Source organism: Lagenorhynchus albirostris, chromosome 2, assembly GCF_949774975.1.
Source record: "Lagenorhynchus albirostris chromosome 2, mLagAlb1.1, whole genome shotgun sequence".
Taxonomy (NCBI): domain Eukaryota; kingdom Metazoa; phylum Chordata; class Mammalia; order Artiodactyla; family Delphinidae; genus Lagenorhynchus; species Lagenorhynchus albirostris.
The window spans coordinates 59,403,295-59,429,907 of NC_083096.1; the positions used below are offsets into that span (position 1 = coordinate 59,403,295).

A 26,613-nucleotide genomic window follows, 5' to 3' on the forward strand; every position below is an offset into this window, starting at 1 on the left:
CAATTTAAAACCTGAAAGCTGCTGGAAGAAAGGTAGAGCATTCCCCGTCCCAAGGTTAAATCTTTGCCCGGAGCTGGCCACTTGGGAAGGAAAATCTGAATGGACCGTGGTTAAGAATCAGAAAATGACTGTGTGTAACAGCGCGTTTCTCTTGGTGGGAATAAGGCCCACGCGGAGCATTCCCGACAGGTGAGCTGCAGCACGAGGGATGACTTAGCCGACCTCCAGCGGGGGCGGAGGGCTCGCCCCTTGAGCAGCGCACGCCAGAACAGCCACGGTCTGACCTGAGTCCTACAAGTCCTCCGCGCCCGAGCCAGCGTACGTCTGCTGCGCTCTTGCGTGCCGCCGCCGCCGCCGCCGCCGCGAGTTCGCATCTTGTGAGCCACCGACCAATGGGACAGAAGCCAATGCCTGGCGTCCTCTGTGATTGGCTCTCAGCAGGGAGGTGGTGGCGGAGGGTGGGCCTTAGGGCGTGAACGGTTTTCTGCCGCTCAGCGGGCGGGTGGCGACTCGTGAGGTTCCCGCAATCAGGAAAGGCTGGGAGTCACTGCGATCAGAGGCGACTGTCTCAGAACTGCTTGGCCCTGCCGGGAGGAGGCGCCACTCGCAATTGCAGGTTCCTGCGCTGGGGCAGCGATTCAACCTCACTCCGGTTGGCCGAGGAGGAAAAGGAGAAGGAAAGGGCCGGGCCGGGTCCCCGCCCCTCGCGCCCCAGATGGATGTGCCTGGCCCGGTGACACGGCGGGCGGCGGCGGCGGCCACCATGCTCCTGCGCACGGCTCGGGTCCCGCGCGAGTGCTGGTTCGTGCCCACCGCGCTGCTCTGCGCCTACGGCTTCTTCGCCAGCCTCAGGCCGTCCGAGCCCTTCTTGACCCCGTACCTGCTGGGGCCCGACAAGAACCTGACGAAGAGGGAGGTAGGCGCGGGGGGCGGGCGGGAGGTGGCTCGGCCGGCGCGGGGCGCGGGCGCCGAGATGTGCGGGAAAAGGTGAGAGCGGGCGGAGGGGCTGTAGCTGAGGAAAGGAGGAGTGAGAAAGGCGCTCGAAACGCGGGAGCCATTCTGAGCAGAGATTGCTGACTTTTCTCAGTTGGGAGGCGCTGCCTTAATTCACGCTGTTTTTCTCTCCTGCGTTGGATTGCTAGGCCGTGTCTTAGGTGAAGGGCTCGAAACGCGGTTCGGGAGCCCCAGTTCACGTGTGCTTCAGGCGATGTGCTGATGATGCTGTAATGGAACTTAGCCCCACTCTGCTCCGACTGATCCAGCAGTTCCTGCTTGGGGGCGGGGACGGGGGCGGGGGGGAGGAGAATATTTGGAGAATAAAAGGGAAAACAGCAGGTTGTACTTTGGACATGGTAAAGATTTAAATAAATATTTGCTGCCGGAAAGTAAGGAACCAGATGCTGAGTAACTCCTGCTTTCTGAAAGGATCTTCCCTCTACCTGCTGCACCCTCTTCCTTCCCCTACTTTGCATTGTTTACCCTTGAGAGATGGAAGTGCTCAAATAAGGACTGTACAAGACAACAAGAACCCATCATCTTGTCTTGATTTTTGGTTGGGCGAGACTGTGTCCAGGAATACGCTTCCCACACGCTCCCCCAACCCCACCTCCCGGGATAAAAGCAGATATTTAGATGGTATCACATAGTTGGCATTTAATTATAGTTTTTCTTGCGTTGTGAATTGTTGCTTCACGGATGTTAGTTTTGCTCCTTTCTGTTCTGCTGCGACGTTGAGAGTAATTAAGAGTACATAGTCCATGATCAAGAACTTTTTGCTGACTGACTTCCCCAGGAGGATTTATAAGTAAAGTACTTGGAGTGCATTGTGTACTTTAAAAATGTGTTTAACTCTTTAAAGTGTATGGTCAAGCTCAACACCAGTTTTTTGAAAAAGAAAGACATTATATTAACTGAAAAAGGACTTAAACTCAAGCTGCTACCACAAAACCCAAGTAAAGCAGATTCAGCATCCTCTTCCTTGAACACTACAAAGCAAGAAAGCTGAGGTCTGGTATTCCTTTCTGGAACAAAAGGGTGAAAGCTGAGTGGGCAGTTGTCAGCTGTTTCTTATTTCTTATGTCTACTTCTCCTCCCACCCTGCCTTCCTGTCCCAGCTGCTGTGAAGTACTCCTCCCATTTAAACCTTACTCTCTACCCTGTGATTAGTAGTCACCTGTTTTGAGTATCCCTGCATAACAGGTCAGAGCAGGATGTAATTACTCATAATCCAGTTTGTTGTTGCATTGCTCCTCCATTTTCAAGGGCACTTAACAGGGAAGCGATTGAACTCTTGGTTGAGGATTTCACTTGAGTTTCCCACATTATCTCACCCCTAGCAAGTGGCACTTTTACCCAACTTCAGATCTACTTCTCAGTCTTATGGACCACTCCACAAGGAACTGTAAGAGTTACTCATTACCTATTTGAATTATAGTATTGGTTAAAAACAATAGTAAAGGGGAAAGGGCCAACTCTTGTGAACAGAATGATTCTCCAAGAAGACAATTACTTCAGTAAATACAAGAGAGAATGATTCTGGAGACCCACAGCAAACACCAAATCTGAATTGTAGCCACTGAAGCAGAAATGATACTGTCTGTGAGCTGCTAACAATTAAAATTTCATGTGAACTGCCACGTGATCTGCACAGTTTGTGCACCTTGCCTGAAAGAGAAGCACACGGGGAGAGAAACATGCTCCCATTGTTGATATTTGAAAGCCGAACTGTTTTGTACAAGTGCCCTGGGCAGAATTGCTGTGTGATGTGCCATCATGTGTCCTGTCTTATCAGAAAGCTGCCTAGGTGAGTGAAATATGTTCGAGGCGTATAGCAATAAAGCAGAGGAGCCAGGCCTAGGAAACATTTGCTGAATGTGTAACAAAAACATAGCACACTTCTGTTACTGCACATTAGATGAGGAAGAGGGCAGGGTTTGAAGAAAAATCCAGAAGTCTGGAAAGGGATGTCGTTTGTGTCTGAGGACCTCAGAATCATGGCCGATTCTGATGGTCGTGCACAGTATGGCTCTGTCCACCCTCTCTGGAACCCTAGGTTTTTAAAAATCTCTAATAACTGAAATAAATAGGACAACTTGTTCTCCTTTCTGACTGCTTGTTTTCACCAAGGTACAGTTATTTATTTATTTAATATTACATGATTTTTAGGCAAAGCAAATGCCAAATCATGGTCAGTCTATTTGTGTTGAATTTTGTATTTCCCTCAGGAGACTTTAGAAGGTCCAAGAGCAGTCATCTTAGATAGAGCTGTTGTTAACCAAGGTCAAAGACAAAAGGAGGAAAAGAAGGTCAGAATTTCCTCTTTCCACTCAAAGGATTTTTTTTTCTTAGATTTCAGGAAAACCATTAACCTGTATCACTTTATAAATTTTAAACAGGTTAAAATTTGTCTTTCAGTAGTTGAAAGCCAAACTTTTAATAAAATAGAGCTCTTTATCACCAAAAATTTTTTATCCTTTCATCTTTTCCAGCATGGGATTTGACATTCACTACCTTTCTTTGATACTTTTAAGACATTAAATTTAAAACTATTCTGCCTAATATTGAGAGCCTTACAGAATTTGGCTCTTATCTCCTTAACACCCTTATCTCCCACTACATCCTTCTTCCCCTTGCCTTCTACATGCCCAAGCTCTATCCACGTTAATCTTATAGTCATAAATCCAGTGGATCTTTCTCATCCTTCAAGGTCCATCTCAAAGGAGCAACCCCCCATATTTCCTAACTCCCTTGTCAATAATTTACGTGTATGTGCTCTTCACTAGGTTCAGAACTCCTGGAGAACTGAGGTTTCATTTTATTCTTTTTTTGTTTTCGTAATCTCCATACAGTTTGAAAACAGTGTTGTGCAAATAAGTGCTTACTAACTAGTTGTCTAATTGAAATGTGATTCTAAAATAAAGTGTAAATCTGAATTAGAGCTTAAAACTGAACAGCTGTTTTCCCTTGACTCTGTGTCTCAGAAGAAAGCACAAACAAGCTCTGATCCAAAGAACTGTGAAAGGCACCTTAGAATAAAATCAGTTCCCTTAGCTCACACGGCAGATTTTTACCTGAGATAAGAAGGTATTGTCCAGGTGTGGCCAGTAAGAGTCTGTAACCTGTACATTTTTGCATGTAGGAAGTTTCGCTTCAGGATTCAGAGTATCCATCAAAGAAGCATTTCCTGGTGTGACAGCTTCTGCTTGGAGGCATTGAGAGAGAAGGGGTCTTATGGAGACTTTTGGAGACACAGTGGCTAAGCTCTGCATATTGTCTGGTCTTCTCTCTTCATGAAAGCCCCATAAAAGCACCCCTACGCAGGTTGAAAAAGCTGCTTTATGGCATTAGAAGTAAGCCTGGAACATAGTAGATGATCAACAATAGTTTTCTGATTGAAGAAATGGGGCATTTTAGGGTGGTGGATTCAGAATATCTAGGTGCAGATACTCCCTCTGCCGGTGACTAGCTGGGATAACTTCGGGCAATTCACATAAGGCCTAGTTTCCTTGGTTGTAAGATAGAGATGATAAAAGCATCTACCGCTTAGCGTTGTTTGGATTAAATGAGGTCATATAGGTGAGGTGATTAGCATAGCGTGTGGTGTCAGTAGAGATGTACTATTATAATGCTGATAATGCTGTGGGAGGGACGGTCCTCTTGGGTTGATGTCTCTCCTAGGAGTAAATTCAGATTTCTCATTGAGAATAAGTTAAAGAGAACATATCTGGTCTTTTTCCCCTGCTTGCCTTTATTTTAGTTACTACTTGGCATTGCTTTTCCTTATCTTCATTACGTAAACTGTGGTTTTTGTATTAGGAGTGGAATTAGACTCATAAGCATAAACACTTTAAATTGATAATTGAAAGGATGAGGTTTATATAACGAAAACTTCACAGTTAATCGTTTGGGGACAACTAGTATTGAAGGGTATATAACATGTCTAAGTGCAGACAGTATTACTGGAGTGAAGAATCAGTGAAAGTCCCAAGCGGTGTGGTGGAGAACAAAGAAGACTGGGTATGGAAGGAAGGTATTTTTAAAGGGGAAGTGTGGTGGCTAATAGCTTTGTAGTATTATGTTGGGGAAAATGTGAAGGTGAAGAAATATGCAGAGTCAAACAGAGGAGGCAGTTTCACACTTAAGAAAACTGTAGGAGAATGAATAAAACTATAGGCAAAAAAGGAGTGGGAAGTTGCTAATGGAGCACACCTGTGAAGTCTGTAGGGAAGCCTTCACTCCTCACGGCTTTCATCTCAAGGTTGCCCTTATAACCCTTTGGTTTTCTACTGAGAAGCCTCTGACCCTGTGTTAAGTCAGCCGAGTGCACTTTGTTCCTCATTTGATAAAACTTACACACTTGTGAATAAGAATCATTTCTACAGTTCTCGATTATTCTTTCACGCACACATTCAGGCACAAGAAAGTTTCCTGGTAAATGGAGGTTGCTAGATGATTTGCAAACACAAATTAGACCGGAATTCATGAAGGCGAGGCTATTAGACAAATCACTTTTGATATTCAGCCAGTCAGAAATCAAGTCTGGAATGTATTTCAGATTATGTTTTCCTTTTATAGTTGTTCTCTGCATTGGCAATTATTTTATAATAATTTACTAAAAATAAAATTTTTACTTTATTGTTCCTCTAAAACCTTAAAACAATTAGTTGGGTGAACTGAGGTATACATGAGAGTTAAAAAGTAAGTCAAACCCAAGGATTAGATTGCTCCATCACAAAGTATTTAGACTGTTAGTAAGACTACCTTTCAGAACGCACTTAAAAACTGAGGCCACTGATCCAAACTTTGAAATGATCACTTATAAAACTGACTCGCTTAAAGCCCCAGGAACTTACTAGGCTATGGGGTAGGTGTAAAAAGAGGGAAAAGTCTCCTACAATGATTGTTATTCGAAGAATGGGGACGACAGTTCAGTTAATTTAATTTGTATTGTCCCAAGTGGTCTGTGTTTCAGCTTCAGTCCTTAAGTCTTTAAACGTATGAAAAAAGAGTAAGTGATTTACATGTACTCCCTCATTTAGTCCTTGCAAGAAACCACCCTGTGGCATAGGTTTTACTTCTCTTTTACTGATAATGGAGATTAAGGCTAAAAGGAACTGAAAAAAAACTTGCTTAAAATCATACGGCAAATGATGGAACAGAAATTCCAGCTGGGGTCTTTGTGGTTTAAATATTATTTCTACTATCTTCCAATGAAAAATTAATGAAAAAAAACCTTCCATTTTTTTTCATAGTATAGACATACAAAAAGAAGGACAACAGAGTTGCTTATAATGCTACCATCCACAGATAGTTACTCTGTTAAGACTGTAGGACAGATTTACCTTCTTTATCTATTCATGTTACCCCAAAGAAATGAAACTTAAAATCAGAGAAACCTAATCAAACAGTAGGATCATGGCTCCCTGTTCTGTGGCTAGAAGTAAGAACTGACAGTGATTCCAAAACAACATTTATTTGTTTCCAAAGCATTTATTGAGCCAAGTATCTTCCAAACAGTGTGCGAGCTGTTAGGTTGTGCAAATGAAAGTCAAGTCCACCCTGAAAGAACCTATAAAGCAATGGTTCTAAACTCTGGCTCATAATAAAATCTCCTGGGAGGTTTCTAAAAAATGCCTGCGGCAAGGCATCCACATTTTTTAAAGCTCCTTGGGAGATGTGTAGCCATGGTTAAGAAGCAGTGCCATGAGGTAATTGAGGAGACTGACACATACAAAGCAGTATCAGGAGAGCTTTTTGGGTGTTGGGATACAAACACTATCAGCTGCAGCAAAGTCTTCCAGGATGAGGAAGGCCTTGAACTAGGCTTTGATGATTAGGGAAGATTTTATTAGGAAAAAGACGATGGGGTGGAAACGGAGAAGTGTATTCCAAACAATTATCAGAATTGTTGTCAAGATTTCTTTGGTTGATTAAAAATGAGATCTTTGAGGTACTGGTAGATTGTTTCATAAGAATAAATTGTTACGAATGTTCCAGGTCCTTTGAGATCACTAACGGGATTTTATCTTTTTTCTACCAGGTCTTCAATGAAATATATCCAGTATGGACTTACTCTTACCTGGTGCTGTTGTTTCCTGTGTTCCTTGCCACAGACTTCCTCCGTTATAAACCTGTTGTTCTGCTGCAGGGACTCAGCCTTATTGTTACATGGTTCATGCTGCTCTATGCCCAGGGACTGCTGGCCATTCAGTTCTTGGAATTCTTCTATGGCATCGCCACAGCCACTGAAATTGCCTATTACTCCTACATCTACAGTGTGGTAGACCTGAGCATGTACCAGAAAGTCACGAGTTACTGTCGAAGTGCCACCTTGGTGGGCTTCACAGTGGGCTCTGTCCTAGGGCAGATCCTCGTCTCAGTGGCAGGCTGGTCCCTATTCAGCCTGAATGTCATCTCTCTTACCTGTGTTTCTGTGGCTTTCGCTGTAGCCTGGTTTCTCCCTATGCCACAGAAGAGTCTTTTCTTTCACCACGTTCCTCCCTCCTGCCAAGGAGCAAATGGCGTCAAGGTACACAATGGTGGCATTGCTACTGATACCTCAGCTTCTAACCACCTTCCGCAGTGGGAAGACGTTGAATCAAAAATCCCTCTAAATACAGAGGAGCCTCCCATGGAGGGACAGGTAAGCACAGCCTTAAGTGCCTGGTGGTTGCTACTCTGGGGCTAGACCAATGGTGAAAAAGCAGACAGGAAAGTCCCTCAATTCATTTGGATTCTGGTTTTCTCTTGAGTTGCTTCATTGGTTCATTAATTCATTCATTCAATATAACGTTGATTTATATTAGGGATGACAAATGTATTTTCCTCTGGAGTAAATGACCTCCGAGACTGGCACAACATTATTATTATTATTATTTTTTACTTAAATTTTATTTTAGATTTTTTTTTTACATCTTTATTGGAGTATAATTGCTTTACAATGGTGTGTTAGTTTCTGCTTTATAACAAAGTGAATCAGTTATACATATGTTCCCATATCTCTTCCCTCTTGCGTCTCCCTCCCTCCCACCCTCCCTATCCCACCCCTCTAGGTGGTCACAAAGCACCGAGCTGATCTCCCTGTGCTATGCGGCTGCTTCCCACTAGCTATCTGTTTTACGTTTGGTAGTGTATATATGTCCATGCCACTCTCTCACTTTGTCACAGCTCACCCTTCCCCCTCCCCATATCCTCAAGTCCATTCTCTAGTAGGCCTGTGTCTTTATTCCCGTCTTACCCCTAGGTTCTTCATGACATTTTTTTTTCTTAAATTCCATATATATGTGTCTTTCTCTTTCTGACTTACTTCACTCTGTATGACAGACTCTGGGTCTATCTGCCTCATTACAAATAGCTCAATTTCATTTCTTTTTATGGCTGAGTAATACTCCATTGTATATATGTGCCACATCTTCTTTATCCATTCATCTGTTGATGGACACTTAGGTTGCTTCCATGTCCTGGCTATTGTAAATAGAGCTGCAATGAACATTTTGGTACATGACTCTTTTTGAATTATGGTTTTCTCAGGGTATATGCCCAGTAGTGGGATTGCTGGGTCATATGGTAGTTCTATTTGTAGTTTTTTAAGGAACCTCCGTACTGTTCTCCATAGTGGCTGTATCAATTTACATTCCCACCAGCAGTGCAAGAGTGTTCCCTTTTCTCCACACCCTCTACAGCAATTATTGTTTCTAGATTTTTTGATGATGGGCATTCTGACTGGTGTGAGGTGATACCTCTTTGTAGTTTTGATCTGCATTTCTCTAATGATTAGTGATGTTGAGCGTTCTTTCATGTGCTTGTTGGCAGTCTGTATGTCTTCTTTGGAGAATGTCTGTTTAGGTCTTCTGCCCGTTTTTGGATGGGGTTGCTTGTTGTTTTGTTATTGAGCTGCTGGCACAACATTATATTGCTCATGTTGGAGATGTCTTAGAAGCCACAGCAATGTCTGCCTCTTCTTCATCTTTCTATCCTCAGAACTTGGTATGTAAAGGAAGCTCTAGAAAAAATTTTCTAAATGAATAGGTGAAATGATTCCAATAAATGATGAATATCTACTTCCAGTTTCTGAACTGAAGTCCACAGTATGTAAGGATAGGAAGTTATCTTCCTCATCTGTGCTGAAAACTATGTGTGATACAGGCATACCTCAAGGATATTGTGGGTTTAGTTCCAGACCGCTGAGGTAAAGCAAATATTATAATAAAGCAAGTCACACAATTTTTTTTGTTTCACAGTGCATATAAAAGTTATGTTTGTACTATACTGTAGTCTATTATGTGTGCAATAGCATTATGTATAAAATAATATACATACCTAAATTTAAAAATACATAATTGCCAAAAAATGCCAACCGTCATCTGGGCCTTCAGCGAGTCGTAATCTTTTTGCTGGTGGAGGGTCTTGCCACGATCTTGTTGGCTACTGACTGATCAGGGTGGTGGTTGCTGAAGGTTGGGGCGCTGTGGCAATGTCTTAAAATAAGACAGCAGTGAAGTTTGCCGCATCGATTGACTCTTCCTTCAGGATTGATTTCTCTGCAGCATCAATGCTGTTTGATAGCATTTTATCCATAGTAGAATTTCTTTGAAAATTGGAGTCAGTCCTCTTAAACCCTGCTTTATGAGCTAAGTTTATGTAATGCGCTAAATTCTTGGTTGTCCTTTCAACAGTCTTCACAGCATCTTTACCAGGAGTAGATTCCATCTCAAGAAACCACTTTCTTTGTTCATCCATTGGAAGCAGCTGCTTATCCGTTCAAGTTTTATCATAAAATTGCAGCAGTTCAGTCACAACTTCAGGTTTCACTTCTAATTCTAGTTTTTTTGCTATTTCCACCACATCTACAGTTATTTTCTCCACTGAAGTCTTGAACCCCTCAAAGTCATCCATGAAACAAAAGTTTTACAACACAATGGTTTATTCTGACACATTTCGTTTACTTTTTTATAATGTGATCACTGCCCACTAAACTGATTTTATTACCAACTAATGAGGTGAAATCTAAAATTTAAAAAACTCTGTCCTAGACCACCTTGATATTTGCTATTTATAGATATGCAAAATGTCAGTACTTGATATGGTGAAGAATTATAAACTTTTAGATTTAGAAGTGATTCTAACCACAAATCATATAACAATCAGAGCATGTTAAAGGGACTTTAGGTCACATCACCCTTTCATTTTAGAGATAAGGATTCAGATCCAACACTAGTGAGTCGTGCAAAATTACACACATGTACTCCTAGACATAATTTTAGAGCAGATATGAAATCCACTTCAATCTGTACCTTGCTCCGTGAAGTCTTTCGGTGGGATAACAACATGGTCAGAACCATCATGTTGGCCATGGTGAGGTAAAATTAGGATTCAAGTCAGTTTCATGGTCTCCTTGGCTCAGCTACCGACACCAGGAGAGGCAAGCAGTGCTGCTTGGCAGCTGTACAGCCCTAAAATACTGCTTGCTTTTCTTTGACGAGCTTGAAGGAAAATTAGAATGTGGATATTGGAGATCACAGTGCCATCTTAAGTTGACAAAGCCCATCAATGAACCATAAATGATAATCGTGGTAATTACAGTAAAGAAGAGTTCTAGGTCAGTGGGTGGTTTTATCTTGACTTAAAAAGAGGGAAAATGAGGTAGAAGTCAAAGTGATAGCCCAGTCCACAAGTTATCTTAGAGTATTTGTAAGTTGATTTTCAGAATGAGTCCTACTGCTTTGGGGCAGAGGGTGCTGACATTGCAGGAGGAGGAGCTGCCAAAGCCAGTGATTTTCTTTCCCAAACAGGCAACTGGACTCATTTTGTGCTTGGCATATAGTTGGACATGATTTTTTTTAAGTAGCTTATCCATTAGAAATGATGTAAATTAAACCAACTCTTTAGCACAGGGCTTGACATGAGATTAATGCTTAATAAATAGCTGTTAATAAAACTATACTTTTATTTGTAGACTGACACCTTTTACTATTAGGAAGCATTCTTTGTGTGTGTGTGTGTGTGTGTGTGTGTGTGTGTGTGTGTGTGGAGTTCCATAAAACACAGACAGCAGCAAAATAACTGTTTTTATCTTGTACTCAATATCATTTATAGAAGCAGAGTATAGCGGATTTTGAAGAAGGGAGGCAGTCCCCAGTACTAGTACTTACCAGCAGGGTGACCTTGGGCCAGTTTCTTAATTCTTTGTGACTTTTAGTTCCCTCATTCATATACCTACCTCATAGGGCTATTTCAAGTATTAAATAAAGCCATGTAGAGCTTTCAAATTAGTATACATAAGTAGGTAATCAATACACGGTAATTTCTATTATTATCTTTATCATTAGATATGAATAATCAAGAACAGCTTTGTACCTTCACTGTAGATCTTTATTTGTGAGGCTGTAAATAATTTCTCATCTTCCCTTTGAATTTGTTGAAGGTATTCTGGGCCTTATGAAGAGTTATGAGAGTCTGGTACTAATTCCATCACAAGTTCTTTTTCTTTTTTTTCTCTTTTTCTTTTCTTTTTTTTTTTTTTACTTTTTGGTCACACCGTGTGGCATGCGGTATCTTAGTTCCCCCGACCAGGGATGGAACCTGTGCCCGCTGCAGTGGAAGTGCGGAGTCTTAACTGCTGGACCACCAGGGAAGTCCCACAAATTCTTTTTCTTTAACTGAGTTAGGCTACCCCTAAATGTACAGTGTTAAATCGGATGATCACTAAGCTTTACTTGACTCTAGAATCCTGAGTTTTGTGAGCTGACTGATGTGAAGGTACTCTCTTTTTTCTTCTGTTTCCCAGGCATACCGTGAACAACTTCTCCTTTCCTCTCCAGTCCCTCACATATGTAGGGATACACAGAAGTAATTTAATTGAAATCATCAGCCCTTGACTTAAATCTTCATAGTCTAGGCATTAAACCCTAGTTATCCCCTCCCCCTACATCTTCCTATTGTATATAGAAGAAAATGCAAAATTCTGATCATGGCCTACAAAACGCCATACAATTTGGCTGCTTGCCAACCTCTCTGACCTTATCTCTCAATTGGGCTGAAACACATCAAGCTTGTTCCCACCTCAGAACTTCAAATCAGGAGATTGTGTCAGTCAGGACTGCCCTTCATTCTGATCTTCATGGCTGGTTCCTTTATGTCACTCAGGTCACAGCTCGGACATCAGCTTTTCAGAAAGCCATTTAACACTCTTAGCAATCATTACTCCATTCCAAAGTCACTTGCTAGCCCATTACCCTTTTTACTTTCTTTATAGTATTATTCCTACTATAAGCTCTCTTTTATGTGTGTGTTTATCATCTGTCTCTCTTACTCCAGTGTTAATTTCATAAGGGCAGGGCAGTTAATTTCATGGCCTTAACAGGGTGATTATGGTGGGTTTTTTCCTGCCTCTGTCTCCCAGCTTACGCAAGGCATGCAAAGTCCAGCAGCAGCTGAAAGTTAAAACCATGGGATCAACCTTTTATTTCTAGCTAGACAAGTGAGAAAGTGGGGGGCTTGCATGTTGAGGAGTGAGGGGGTCATCCCCATTGGTCTTTTTCTCCCCAGTTACCACATCTCCCCTGCAACCTCAGTGATGGCAGAGGCCTTCACTGAGAAATGGCCTGTGTCTCTGGACAAAGGAACAGGTTAAGAGGCTCCTATTGTCTGAAGAGTGTGGGGGCATGCCCGTTATTTTTCTTTCTTTTCTCTTGCTATTTAAATTGACAAGAACAGATACTACACTTGATCTTAGCCAAAAGGCTGAGATGAAATAGACAAAATAAACTTTAAGCTAAAATTACTGTGAAGTATAAATTTTACTAATATAGTAATTCCAAAGGACCAAGGAGCAGGGCAGTGGCTTTATTGAGAACCCAGGATTTATGAGCGTCCACCATGCCCAGTCACTTTTAAATCATCAGCACAGCCCTATAATTCAGATATTTAGGTGAAGTGACTTGCCCAGGGTCACACAGCTAAGTGAGAGTCTTCTGGGACCAACAGTAACTTTTGCAAAGGCGTCTCTTGCTATACTTAATCACTGCCACCCTCTGACACTCACATTCTTTCTTTTTATACTATTCTGTTTCCTTGGGTCAAAGAATCCGACCCCTGAATTAAGGTTAAATAGGAATTAGTGGCAGATCAAAAGCCAAAATTGCTTCAAGATATTCTTTTAATTCCCCCATGTAATGCCTTTAGTCACAAAAATATAGAACAACATAGAAAATTACAAGTCAAGTGACCTTAGTATTCACAGGCAAGCACTAATATATTTTAATGTACCATGATCATATTAAAATAGAAATAACTATGAAACATTTTCTGTGGAGAAGCAGCCCCTGCGGCAGGCAGCAGGAAGGGACAGGAAGGCTGCACGGCGCCCAGGCCTCCGATGGCCTAGGTCTCACCCCGCAGCGCACTGTTGATGCGCCGGAACGCTGCTTCCTTCTCCGAGTCTAGGTCTTCGTTGGTGACCCGGAAACCCAGCTTAGGGGCTGGGGGCAGCCTCAGAGGCACCCCTCGCCTGTGCGGCAGCAGAGGAATCCTGCGTTTTCGGGGCCTGGGACCGTCAGGTGTGAGGGAGCCGTTCCTCCAGGGCCGTTTCTGCCCTCTTGTTGCCTCTGCATCTTTGTCAGGCTGGCTTTTCCTCTGGGAAACCACCGGAGCTGCAGAGGGTGACGGAGGGCCCTCCTTGCTCCCTTTCTTTGCAGACTTCTGGGGCAGCCCTTGCGGTATGGCGGGACCCCTCCTTCTCTTCACTGGCGGGAAACCTCGGGTGGAGCTATATGAGCTCGTGATGGCGTTTCTTTGCGGGCAGGAGCTCATACAAGAGGTCTGCAGTTTCCTGTTGGATCTGTCTTCAGCCCTCTTGGCGTGGAGGTCTCTCTGCAGAGGTCCAGGCCTGGGCACGAAGAAGGAGCCCCCCCAGGGGCCTAAATGCAGATAGTGCGCCCCCGGTGTCATTGGGACCGCTTCTCTGGTCTTCGTTCCTCCCTGTGACTGTGGGGACTTCCTCCTGCTTGGCCATCCCTTGCCCGCTCTCTCCCAGGGCCCTCAACACCGTCTTATCTGTGCTGTAGTTCGGGACACAGCTGGGTGTCGTGGGCAGCACTGGCTGCCCCCGCGCCACACTGACAGTGACTGTGTCCACTGCGGACACTGAGCTGCGGGATGTCGTGGAGGTGCGAGCACCCATCACCGCCTTCTTCCGATGGCCTCGACTGCAGATGGAGATAAGGACCCCCAGAAAGGAGCGCAGGGTCTGCGGGATGGTAGAGTGGGGTCTCAGAGACTCTGTGGCAAAGCGCATATGCAGAGTCACTGGACACTTGTGGGCTGGCCTGCGAGTGGATAGCTGGCCATAGACAGCTGGGTTACCCGGGCCGGCCACGGGAAGTCGGTGGGCGCGGGGAGCGGGCTGGGGGCAGCCGAACCCTCCTGGCTGGTCCCCCAGTGCCCGGGGCGGGGGTGAGGGGCAGGGCCTACCTAAGTAACTGCCCCTAGAGAACTTGGGTGAGGTCGGTCCTTGGATAGAGAGCTGGGCTCCGAGCACTCTCCTTCAGCTGCCAACTCGGCCAAAAGCGGAGTGCGCTCTCTTTGGCCTGTTGCCTTTTTATACTCTGCAACCTGTGAGCGAACAATGGGCGTGTGTTCGCAGGGCGCAAAAGTTTAGGGAGGGGTGGCGCATGCGCAGAGTACACGTCAGGCCCTGGGGCGCGCAGGTGAGGATGCGCGCCCCTGGACCGTCTAGCGCTTCTGAATCTCCCGGGGGTCTGAGGGTTGGAGGTGTTTGCCTTGAGGGTGATGAGCTTCTTGGCAGGGCAGCTGCCCCTTCTCCCCCGGCCGGCTCTAACTGTACAGGTTGGGTCCCCGGCCACCAGAGCGGGAAAGCTGGAGAGCAGGGTACCTGGCTCAGCAGCCGCTGCCCGAGGTGGCAGATTTGGCATCAGCGCCTGTGCGTCCGCCTGCCCTCCCACCTGGTAACATTGGAGGAGAGAGCCGCTAAGAACAGAAGTGCCAAAAAAAAAAACCCCAAAAAACCCAGAAGTGCCCAAGCCACCGAGATCCTGCTGGGGTGACAACTGAAGGGGCAGGCAGGGCGGGCTGGGAGGGACATATATACCAGGTCCAAACCCAGAAAGCTCTGAAATGCACGAGTCAGAATGAAAGTCCAGAATCATCCTTGGGCTTTGGGCTGAGCTGGAAGTATAGCCAAACTCTTCAAGGTCTCCAGCTCCACCTGCAGTTTCTGCCTGGCTGAGACATTGCCCCAGAGTGGGGTTAAGTTTAAGGAGTCGAAGGAGGCATACATTTCCATCCTCTGGATCACTGCTCACCAAAAAATACATAATGCCAGGCACATATGTAATTTTGAATTTTCTAATGAACACACCAGGAAAATGAAAATGGTGGAGTCAATGTAAATAATAGATTTTTAATTCAGTATCTGCAAAATGTTAGAATTTTTACATGTGGCACGAGAAATGTGGTCATATTACGAGGGCTTGAGAGCCGCATGGAGCAAGATAGAGGACAAACAGCATGCACTTGAAACTAAGAAGTGAACGCTAACAGGCAGATGGGGCCTGGAAGTCCAAAGTTGAATAACAGCACTCAGGACCTATTTGTTGATTATGTTAATGAGTCATGGTAAATAGAATATAAGGAAAACCAACATTTATTGAGCACTTGCTACATACTGAATAATGCTTATCTAGTTCTTGCAATAACCTGTTGAAGTAAGCATTAATTTCCATTTTACTGTAAAAAGCCTAAGATTCAGAAATTTTTCTCATCTGAGTGTAGACAAGTACGCTGCTGATTCATCATCTCAGCTCCCATTTACTTTGACCTGGGTACCAGACACTGTGCCAAAAATGTTATATTCATTATCTCATTCTTATTAAAACTACTATTATTAAAACTCTACGATATAGGTGTCACTGTCTCCATTTTACAGGTGAGGGAACTGGAGCTCTACTGATTTTATTTAAAAGATTCATACTTAATTTTTTAAGTAAACAATACAGAAAACTACATAAAAAGAAGTCAAAATAATCTGAACTGCTGGGTGCAAAGATTACCACTGTTAATATTTTAGTGCCCTTTCTAAATATCACTGTTTGTACAGATTTTATAGTAAATGAAATTATAACCTACATGTAGGTTTATAACTTTATGGTTTTTTACTCAGTGTTAATTCAAGACTGATCTTTCTTTCTTTTCATGTCAGAATAGCCTTCAGAACCCAAAGAATTGAAACCATAATGGTGAAAGTGACTGGGGGGAGGTTTGTGTTGGGCAGTATTCTGCCTTTCTCACCAGGCTGGCCCTGAGCACTAAAAGCCAGGATCAGAAAGACTTGTGTGAAGGACAAAGTCTGTCTTTTGACCCTCCCCATTTTTTTTTCATTTGTGGTCACAGCCTTTCCCTCTGGATATCTCCAGCTGGGCCCTTGCCAATGGATATGTCTGAGTTGGGATGGAGGGAGAGAGTGTGTAGCCGTATATGGCTGTACCCCCTACCTTTGGCAGCTTAATGCCCTTGAAGCTCAGATAGGTGTTATCTCCCCTGAAAAAGAATAGCCAAAGGCAGGTCTCTGTGCCAACTCTTAAAAGGTTTCCAGTGCCCCTGAACTAGGGCTTATGAACTAGGGCTCTACGAGATACCAGGCAAAGGCAAGAATGAGTATTCTTGGAACAAGATAAGTGCACAGCAGGCCAGAGCAGGACAGAGTGTCCCAGAAGCCTTTTATGGTGGAAGAGAACTTTATCATTGCCGATTCTTAAGTACACCTTGAAAGCGCCTTCTTCTGTGATTTTGTTCTTGTTTCCTTTGCTTTGAATGTTGTTCTTAATTGTTTCTCTATTCTAATCTTATCTATCTCCCAAAGCCTGTCTCAAACACCAGTTCTTCCATGAGACATATTTTGGTTCCTTTTCCTTGAAACCAGATGTACTATATTTGTCCCCATTGGTTAAGGCTCATTGTATATGTTTGTACTATGTTTTGGGTAATGAAATATCAATATCTGAGAAAATAATGATAGTCTTCCTTTCGTCATGAAAAAAATGTTCATTGTTTATAGCAAGAATTAGGATTGTGTCCTTCAACAGCACAGTAAAAGAAGCAAACTTATTCTCAAGTTTCCATCCTAGCTATTGGCTTGATAATAGACACATCTCCCTCTGCATATAACTGAGCTAAGAAAAGAGTAGCATTTAACTTGGTATTATAAACACCTAACTATACCTATTAAAAGGTTCTATTTAACGAAGGGGCTGCACAGAAATTAACGTAAAATGGATTAAAGACTTGAATGTAAGACCTGAAATCATAAAACGCCTTAGAAGAAGACATACGTGGTAAGCTCCTTGACATCTGTCTTGGCAATGTGTTTTTTAATTTGACACCAAGAGCAAAAATAAGTGGGACAACGTCAAACTAAAAAGCTTCTATACAACAAAGAAAAACATCAACAAAATGAAAAGGCAACCTACTGAATGGGAGAAAATATCTGCAAATCATATGTCTGATAAGGGGTTAATATCCAAATTATAAAATGAACTCATACAACTCAATAGCAAAAAAAGAATCCAATTTAAAAATGAGCAGAAGATCTGAATAGACATTTTTCCCAAGAAGACATTCAGATGGCCAACAGGTACATGTAAAGATGCTCAATGTCACTAATCATCAGGGGAATGCAACTCAAAACCAGAATGAGATATCACCTCACACCTGTTAGAATGACTGTTATCAAAAAGATAAGAAATAAGTGTTGGTGAGGATGTGGAGAAAAGTGAACCCTCGTGCACTATTGGTGGGAATGTAAATTGTTGCAGTCACTGGAAAACGGTGTGGAGGTTCCTCAAAAAATTAAAAATCAGGGACTTCCCTGGTGGCGCAGTGGTTAAGAATCGGCCTGCCAGTACAGGGAACATGGGTTTGATCCCTGGTCCAGGAAGATCCCTCATGCCACGGAGCAACTAAGCCCATGCGCCACAACTACTGAGCCCACACGCCACAACTAACGAAGCCTGTGCACCTAGAGCCCATGCTCCGCAACAAGAGAAGCCACCACAATGAGAAGCCTGTGCACCACAACGAAGAGTAATCTCCACTCGCCGCAACTAGGTAAAGCCCTCATGCAGCAACGAAGACCCGACGCAGCCAAAACTAAATAAATTAAATAAATAAATTAAAAAAAATCAGACTACCACATGATTCAAGGATTCTACTTCTAGGTATATATCCAAAGAAAATGGAAACACTAACTCAAAAAGATACAGGCACCCACCAATTCACTGCAGCATTATTTACAATAGCCAAGATATGGAAACAACCTAAGGGTCCATCAGTGGATGAATGAATAAAGAAAATGTGGTATACGGACAAATTTATATACACACTGGAACACTATTTATTCACCCATTAAAAAGCGAATGAAGTCTTGCCATTTGCAACAATGTGGATGGACTTAGAGGGCATTATACTAAGTGAAGTAAGTCAGACAGAGAAAGACAAATATTGCATGATCTCATTTATATGTGGAAACTAAAAACAAAACAAAAACCCCAAGCTCATAGATACAGAGAACAGACTGGTAGTTGCCAGAGGAAGGGGGTAGGGGGTAGCAAAATGGGTAAAGGGGAGTCAAAAGGTAAAACTCCCAGTTGTAAATAAGTCTTGGGGATGTAATGTACAGCATGGTGACTATAATTAGTAATACCATATTGCATATTTGAAAGTTGCTAGGAGAGTAGATCTTAAAACTTCTCATCACAGGAAAAAAATTATAACTGTATGGTGACAGATATTGACTAGGCTTATTGTGGTGATCATTTCACATTGTATACAAATATAAAATCATTGTTATATACCTAAAACTAGTATAAAGTTAAAGGTCAATTATACCTCAGTTTTTAAAAATAAAGGAGAAAGGGCTGACAGCAGGTGGGAGTAGTCATTTTACATCTGTAGGTTCTCATGTGCAAGATATGGGTTCCAGCCAGCAAGCGGGTTGAATCATGCTGCTGCCATTGGTGTTAATAATGTGTAACATGGCTCCTGTCACACATCCTGGCTCTTATATGCTAATTCACAGTTAGCTTCCTCTTGGTCCCTTTGGATTCTCTCATTTTGTCTTCCCATGTTAGTTGCAAAAGTAAAAGTTCCTATGTTCTGAGCGAGGCTCCGGAATTATGGCAACCTTTGATAGCTATTTCACAGGATGTCTGGAATCTCATATTGACTTCTTGGCATAGTCCAGGGATGATGGTACATAGTAATGTTTTGATTCACTCAGTTACATGCATAGTAGCTTTATTACTTCACTGTAATAGTAATATTTCCCATAAATACTGGGTAACAGAAAAAGTGTAAGGAAGAAAATTAAAATCACTGATTACCCCATCAGCCAGAGAGAACTGCTGCTAATATTTTGATTTATTTCTTTCTAAGATTTCTGTCTTAACTATTATCTTTCAGTGAATCTGATAGGTTCTCATTCATGGATTCTACCTGAACAGTGATTTACTAGGGTTGCTAATTATTGCGCTTTTTTTTTTTGGTTGCGTTGGGCTTGTGGGCTTTCTCTAGTTGCGGTGAGCGGGAGCTACACTGCGTTGCGGTGCGCGGGCTTCTCATTGCGGTGGCTTCTCTTGTTGCGGAGCACGGGCTCTAGGCGCGTGGGCTTCACTAGTTGTGGCTCACGGGCTGTAGAGTGCAGCCTCAGTAGTTGTGGCGCACAGGCTTAGTTGCTCTGCAGCATGTGGGATCTTCCCGGAACAGGGCTTGAACCCGTGTCCCCTGCATTGGCACGTGGATTCTTAACCACTGCGCCACCAGGGAAGCCCAAATTATTGCTTATTCTTAATGTTGCTTGCCACTGTATGGGGAGATATGCAATGTCATCTCCCTTTGGCTAAAGTACGCGATTTCTGACCATCTTTCTACCTTCATTTTGTAAACAGTATATCATTTGCTGGATGTACTAATGTTTATAGAGCATTCAAAGCAAAAATTATATAAGAATGTGTTTTTTTCCCCAGGGGGATAAATGTAATTGCTAAGAAGTTTATACATACACACACACACACACACGTATATGAAATAAGCAATTGGTTTTCACAAGGAACAAGAAAAAAGTCTGTTGAATAGAAAATTGAGTCTATACAATTGCTTTCTGTACAGTTGGCTTCTTCCCTTTTTCTGTGTAGGAATCCAAGCCAGACCGTCTCCTTGTGCTGAAGGTCCTGTGGAATGATTTCCTGGTGTGCTACTCTTCTCGCCCTCTGCTCTGCTGGTCCGTGTGGTGGGCCCTCTCCACCTGCGGCTATTTTCAAGTCGTGAACTATGCACAGGGCCTGTGGGAGCAGGTGATGCCTTCTCGTCATGCTGCCATCTATAACGGTGGCGTGGAGGCCGTTTCAACCTTACTGGGTAAGCAGTGCAGGGTGGTAGGGCAGCTTGGGAGGGGGAGATTCCTCTGGTAGTGAAGTCAACCATAATCAGATTTTCTCTCCCCTCCCAAGTTTGAAGTAACCCCAGAGAATGGATTACTTATTTTGAGCTCTGATTTTATAATTTAGGAGGACAATTTAGAATTGCACATGAGGTGGAGGGCTATGACTAACAAACTTAAATTCTTTTAACCTTTGGGAAACCTAATATAATAGTCCTCTAAATTGTCTTGTTATCTAGGTTTCCATTATCTCTGATTTACTGGGTTCTTCTGCCACTTGTTGAAAAACTTGGAGTAACCTATACAATACTTTATAACAGCAGTAGCAAATATATTGTTTATATGTGCCAAGCGCTGCTCTAAAGACTTTATGTATGTTCACTCAGTCCTCACAGAATTCCTAAGATAGGTGTAATTATTATCCCCAGCTTACAGTTAAGGAAGCTGTGGACAGATAGGTTAATCACTTGGCCAAGATGATATAGATGGTAAGTGGTAAAGTCGCGGTTTGAACTCAGAGCCTGTGTCTTTGGCCATTTTATTCTGTTGTCCCTTTCTAATTTGTCGACCCACCTCAGAAGGTTTTGGAAAACTTTATATGATTTCTGTAAACACTTAAAACTGTGACTGGCACTTAGAAAGCACTCCATACATTTTAGCTATCGTTATCATAATCATCATCATTTTACCACATAATAAACTGCCCCTCAGTTGGGAAGAGAGATGAGCCATCCTGCCATGTTGCCAAGCTACAAGCAGTGGTTCTTTTTGATTCTCGCCTCTGTGTCCGCCTCAGTAGTTTTTCCTTAGCAGCATCCCTGGCTCTGTATCCTCCTTTTCCTTCTCATTACCAGCTGCCCTAGTTCAGTCTCTCATCATCTCTCCATGGCTCCATACTATTTATTCCATCAAGTCCAAGATTCTCTGCCTGTCTTTCAAGGCCCTCCATAATCTTAAGTTACCCTGTTTAAAAGTTAAAAGATCTTAAAATGTAATAATCTAAGATGAATTTTTAATTTATTGAAATGGTATTTGTGTAGCAAAATGACAAATTTTCTCTTTTTGTTTTGTAGGTGCTGTTGCTGTGTTTGCAGTTGGTTACATAAAATTATCCTGGTCCACTTGGGGAGAATTGACATTGTCTCTGTTTTCTCTCCTGATTGCTGCTGCAGTGTACATCATGGACACCGTGGGTAACATTTGGGTGTGCTACGCATCCTACGTTGTCTTCAGAATCATCTACATGTTACTCATCACTATAGCAACGTATGTATTTTGATTCAAAGAACCATTAGGAAGAGCTGACAGGATTAGCTTTTTGGTTTCTTTACAAATTAAATTTTCTGGTTAAAAGAGGCAAATGGGAGGAAGCATTATATGTGTATTGCCAGTTTTTCTCCTGAGGAAGCATTTAGGCAAGGTTCTTTATTTCCTTGTTTAAATGTTCCTGCTGTTTTCAGATGTTTGCATGGGGTTTGCATCATTTAGCAACAAAATATTCTTCACTTGGTTGGGAAGGGAATTGACAGTAGAAAGTATGGGCTACTCTTCACACCATCCTGGAAGTAATTCTTGTCTATGCATTCTTTTTATTTTTTAAGTTTTCAGATTGCTGCAAACCTCAGCATGGAGCGCTACGCCCTAGTGTTTGGTGTAAATACCTTCATCGCTCTGGCACTGCAGACTCTGCTTACTCTAATTGTGGTAGATGCCAGTGGCCTTGGCTTGGAAATTACCCCTCAGGTAAGATCTCTGTTTCGGTACTGAAGATGTTATGAGTTGATCAGGGTAACACAAGTGGAGCATGCTTCATGGAAACAAATTCAAACAATATCATCTTTTTGATGAGGCCCTAGAACATTTCTGTGTGCAATTAACCAGCCTGGTGGAGCTGAGAGGTAATGTTGGTTCCTTCCAGGCCAAGCCCTTCTGCTTCCTCATCCATTATTTCCCTCCATTTTAAATTCTGTGCCTGGAATACTACATCTCATGTTTGAGATGCCATGCTTCACCTCAAAGCTCTCTAAGTCTCCTGCTTCTTTATTTAAAACACCCCTCACCCAAATACCAAGGTAATGGCTTCCTGTTGCTGAATAGCATTATGATTCTTAACATATGACCTATTGAGAAAACACCTGCACAAACACTCAGAGACAGTGTGAATAATTTTATTCACTCAGGAATTGTATAGTTGTATATGCCTTCTTGATTGTGAGTTGTAGGTAGGGCTTGTTCTGTACTTCAGCAAAATGGGTAATTGAATAAAAAAGTGCCTACCCTACCTCATCTCAGCCCAAATGATTCCATCTCCATTATTCCTTCCTTCCTTACATATTAGTTTTCTTAGAATACAAAGACCTAACATGTTAGCAGTAAGTAACTTTGTTTTTACTGAGGAGGTCTAAAAGAGAAATAGGTAATGTGCATTGAGTGCTTTCTATGTGCCGGGTACTTTATATAGAATTGTGCAGTGTTGTTATCAGGATTAGACATCAAGAAAATGAGTCTGAGAGATGTTGTGTTGTTTAAGGTCACAGTCAATAATAGTATGGCAGAACCAGGATTCAAACCAGCATCTGACTCCAAAGCTTAGGCATCTCCCACTGCATCATGCTGCCTCACAAAAGGATGGGGGAGGGGGTGGACAGAGCAGAGGAATGGGAACTTATTACTTTCTTTTAAGTAAGAATTACTTAAGTGTTTCCCAGTTACTACCTGCCATAAAAACCTTGAGAAGACCTCTCAAGGGCTAGGTACTTTCATTTGGGGTGGAGGGTAGAAGAGTAACTAGGTGCTTGTCATCTTGCTATAGAAGTGGTAGGTTTAAACGTATGGAATAATAGAATTTTGTGGGCTGTGCTGAAACTTGTAACTGCCATGATTAATTAACGAGTTTCCCATAGGAAAATGAAACAGAATTTTAAAGGACCTGGCTCAGAGTGTTAGCTTATCAGTAGTTAGTAAGTTATTTTAAGAACAAAAATGATGATGATGTTGATAAACAACATAGTTACATTAAAATATTGGCTCGGAGGGACTTCCCTGGTGTCTCAGCAGTTAAGAATCCGCCTGCCAATGCAGGGGACACGGATTCAATTCCTGGTCCAGGAAGATCCCACATGCCGCAGAGCAGCTAAGCCCATGCGCCACAAATACTGAGCCTGTGCCCTAGAGCCCGTGAGCTACAACTACTGAGCCCGCGTGCCACATCTACTGAAGCCCATGTGCCTAGAGCCCGTGCTCCACAACAAGAGAAGCCACCGCAATGAGAAGCCCGCACACCGCAATGAAAAGTAGCCCCCACTTGCCGCAATTAGAGAAAGCCTGCATGCAGCAACGAAGATCCAACACAGTCAAAAAATAAATAAAATTAAAAAAAAAATTGGCTTAGAGAAGATTCTTATAAAAAGTAATCTTATAATGGAATATATTGATAGTTGACCTTCTACTGCCCTCTTCTGGGCAAGAGTAGAGGTCTTGATATTCAGAATTTGGCCTGTTAATCATATCAGCTTGATTCAATTATAACAGCAAGATTCAATTATAACAGCAACAAAAATAAAAACGATAGTATTAACAGCATTAGCATTGTGCTAATAAACATTTGCATACATAATCTCATCCTTTCCCAACAACTCTGCAATTAGGAAATATTATGAATTACAAAATGTTTTGCAAATGAAGTTGAGGCTCAGAGACTGAGTCTCTCAATCCAGGTCATACAGCTAGTAAGGGGGAAGTCGGGATTTGCACCCAAGAATCAGCCTTCAGTATCACCATGCTGTGCTGCCTCTTTGTATCCTCAGTGCCTGGCACATTGTTTAAGCACACAATGTTTTTTGAAGTGTTATAGAGAAACTGAATATACCTTTAATTATGGAGTCTGTTCACATATATGTAATAAAAGAGCTTACCTTCTAATTGATAATTCTATAAATTATTCTTTCCCCCTCTTTAGTTCTTCATCTACGCTGGTTATTTTGCACTCATTGCTGTGGTTTTCCTGACTAATGGTGCAGTCAATATTTTGAAGAAATACAGAAAGCCCCAAGATCCAGAATCAAGTTCTCAAGTGACCACTTCATAACACACTGCTAATGAGCTTCTTATCACAAGAACTCTGCACAGCAGCTGTGCCTGGATGTATTTAATTTTTTAAAGTGTAGACACATATTTATGAGTGTGCATTTCATGGCTTCAAAGCAGCCAGTTGACTATACCTTGTCCTCCTAGAGTAATAGAATACTGTTCAGAAGTGAAGTGTACTTCATGGATTATTTACGAGAGCCAATATAAGGATGACTTTTTTCTGATTTGAAAGTGAGCTTCCTTTTGAAAACCAAGTAATCAAGAGCAATCAAGCAGCACATGGTGGTGTATACTTGCTAGCAAGTGAGTCTGGTGTTTCATAGGTCAGGTACTTCTGTATCAGATTAGCCAGATGCTTGGCCTGGTGGGACCAGGGCTTCACAGGGGCCACAGGTGTTACAGGTCAGAACAGAAATATGTTCTAATAGCACCTGCCTCTGTTCAACTTAATTCTTATTTCTGTGTTATTCATGTGCATTTGTGTTTCTGCAGATGAAAGTTGTTCCTATCACTGACAATATGTGGTCTGGTTTGGTGTTTTATAAGGAATATGTGTCGTTAATAATTTATTTTAAAAAATTCATTGTGTAAATATTCTCAATTCCCATCTTGACAATTATGTATTTGTGTGGATTTTTCATTTTTACATTATTCATATGCTTCCTAGAGAAGCTAATTTAGTTAAATAGTAAGGCAAGTTTTGAGGCCTGCTAAAAATCTAAGTGACCTAATCAGAAAACTTAAGGCAGGTTTGCTTGTCTTTTATTCTTCAGTATGAAGGACTATTAATTCTATGATGAAAACTTACTAAATGGGCTAAAGATACAACTAACCCATTTTGTATTTGCACTTTTATCTCCAAAATAAAATGGAAAAGTCTTTTTTAAAATAACTTCATCTCCATTTATAGCTTTTATATTATTTATCCTTCTTATTCAAGATAAAGATGTCGTTAAGAGTTGGATCATTCCAAGGTCTTTTTCACAAACTGAGACTCTTATTAATTATTTTGGTGGGACAGGAACTAGGATAGACTTAGTTCCTGTATTTTGTACATTAAATCTGCCTTTGTTTCTAAAGGTGGATCATCTTGAATATTTGCTTAAAATAAGAATTGCTATTGATTCCATTTCCAGGTTACTTGAAAAAAATGTTATTCTGTGCACATTTAATTGGGAAGTTAGTCTACCAAGTGGCTACTAGCCTGAGACGTAACTATCTTGAAGCCAATTTTGTTGCCTAATCTTAAAAAAAAAAAAAAAAAAAAAAAAACTAGGTTAACTTTTTTAGAACGACATAGGTAAACACTGAATAATAGTGTCAGGATTCCAAAACTGACATATTCATTTATGTAAGCAGGAATTCTAGAAGCAAATGAATGATAAGAATAAGTCAGTTTCCACTCACCTTCCTTTCTGAATAAGGGAAAGGAAAAGAACACTAGCTAAGTAAGGGAAGAGGAAGTGATATTGTAAATAGCAGCCTCTAATTTTATATTTTGTCTTTGTTGTGTTTTATTTTGCTACATAGGGAATTGTTTACTCAGAAACAAGTAGAAAAGTGGTATTTGAGGAATTTTATTTAATTTTTTAAATAAAATAGACTGTGGTACAATCAATACTAAAGCAGTATTTCCCTGGAATTTAATTCAAAGTTTGTGGTACACAGTTAGAGCCTTTACTTATTTAAGACAATAATAAGTTTACATCTTGGTGTGTGGCCCTATTTGTAGAATGCTGAACCCAATTTGCAAGTTGTACTGTATGCAGTTTTGTAAAGAAGTGAAAATAATTTGTTGTACTTTTTATTCAATTCTGTATAGATTATAAACTTATTTATTAAATAAATATTTTACAGTATATTTTTCCTTTTTAATCAGAATTGTTTTTAATTTATCTTTTGCTGTATTAGGAGCTTTGGATTACTTCTTTAAATCTTTTAGTTGTTTCGACTAGGACAAATTTCAGAGTAAGCCTTCCCCTCACCTGACTTTACTAACTAACCCAGAGTCATCCTGTTAATTCTTCCATTGCTTTGTGATCTTTACTTTTGACTCTTCCCTTTCATTTCTGTTT

At 41.8% G+C, this 26,613-nt stretch overlaps 1 protein-coding gene and 1 pseudogene across 1 annotated transcript; one reads left to right on the forward strand and one right to left on the reverse strand.

The window, feature by feature from the left end:
- Nucleotides 1-526: 526 nt before the first annotated feature.
- On the forward strand, nucleotides 527-26,389 carry SLC19A2 (solute carrier family 19 member 2). The gene is made up of 6 exons (XM_060142205.1): nucleotides 527-916; nucleotides 7,040-7,642; nucleotides 20,205-20,427; nucleotides 21,523-21,715; nucleotides 22,051-22,192; nucleotides 24,408-26,389. The coding sequence occupies exons 1-6, from the start codon at nucleotides 716-718 to the stop codon at nucleotides 24,534-24,536; spliced, it is 1,491 nt and encodes a 496-aa protein (XP_059998188.1). The 5' UTR covers nucleotides 527-715; the 3' UTR covers nucleotides 24,537-26,389.
- On the reverse strand, nucleotides 12,648-12,753 carry LOC132516626 (U2 spliceosomal RNA; annotated as a pseudogene).
- Nucleotides 26,390-26,613: the final 224 nt, after the last annotated feature.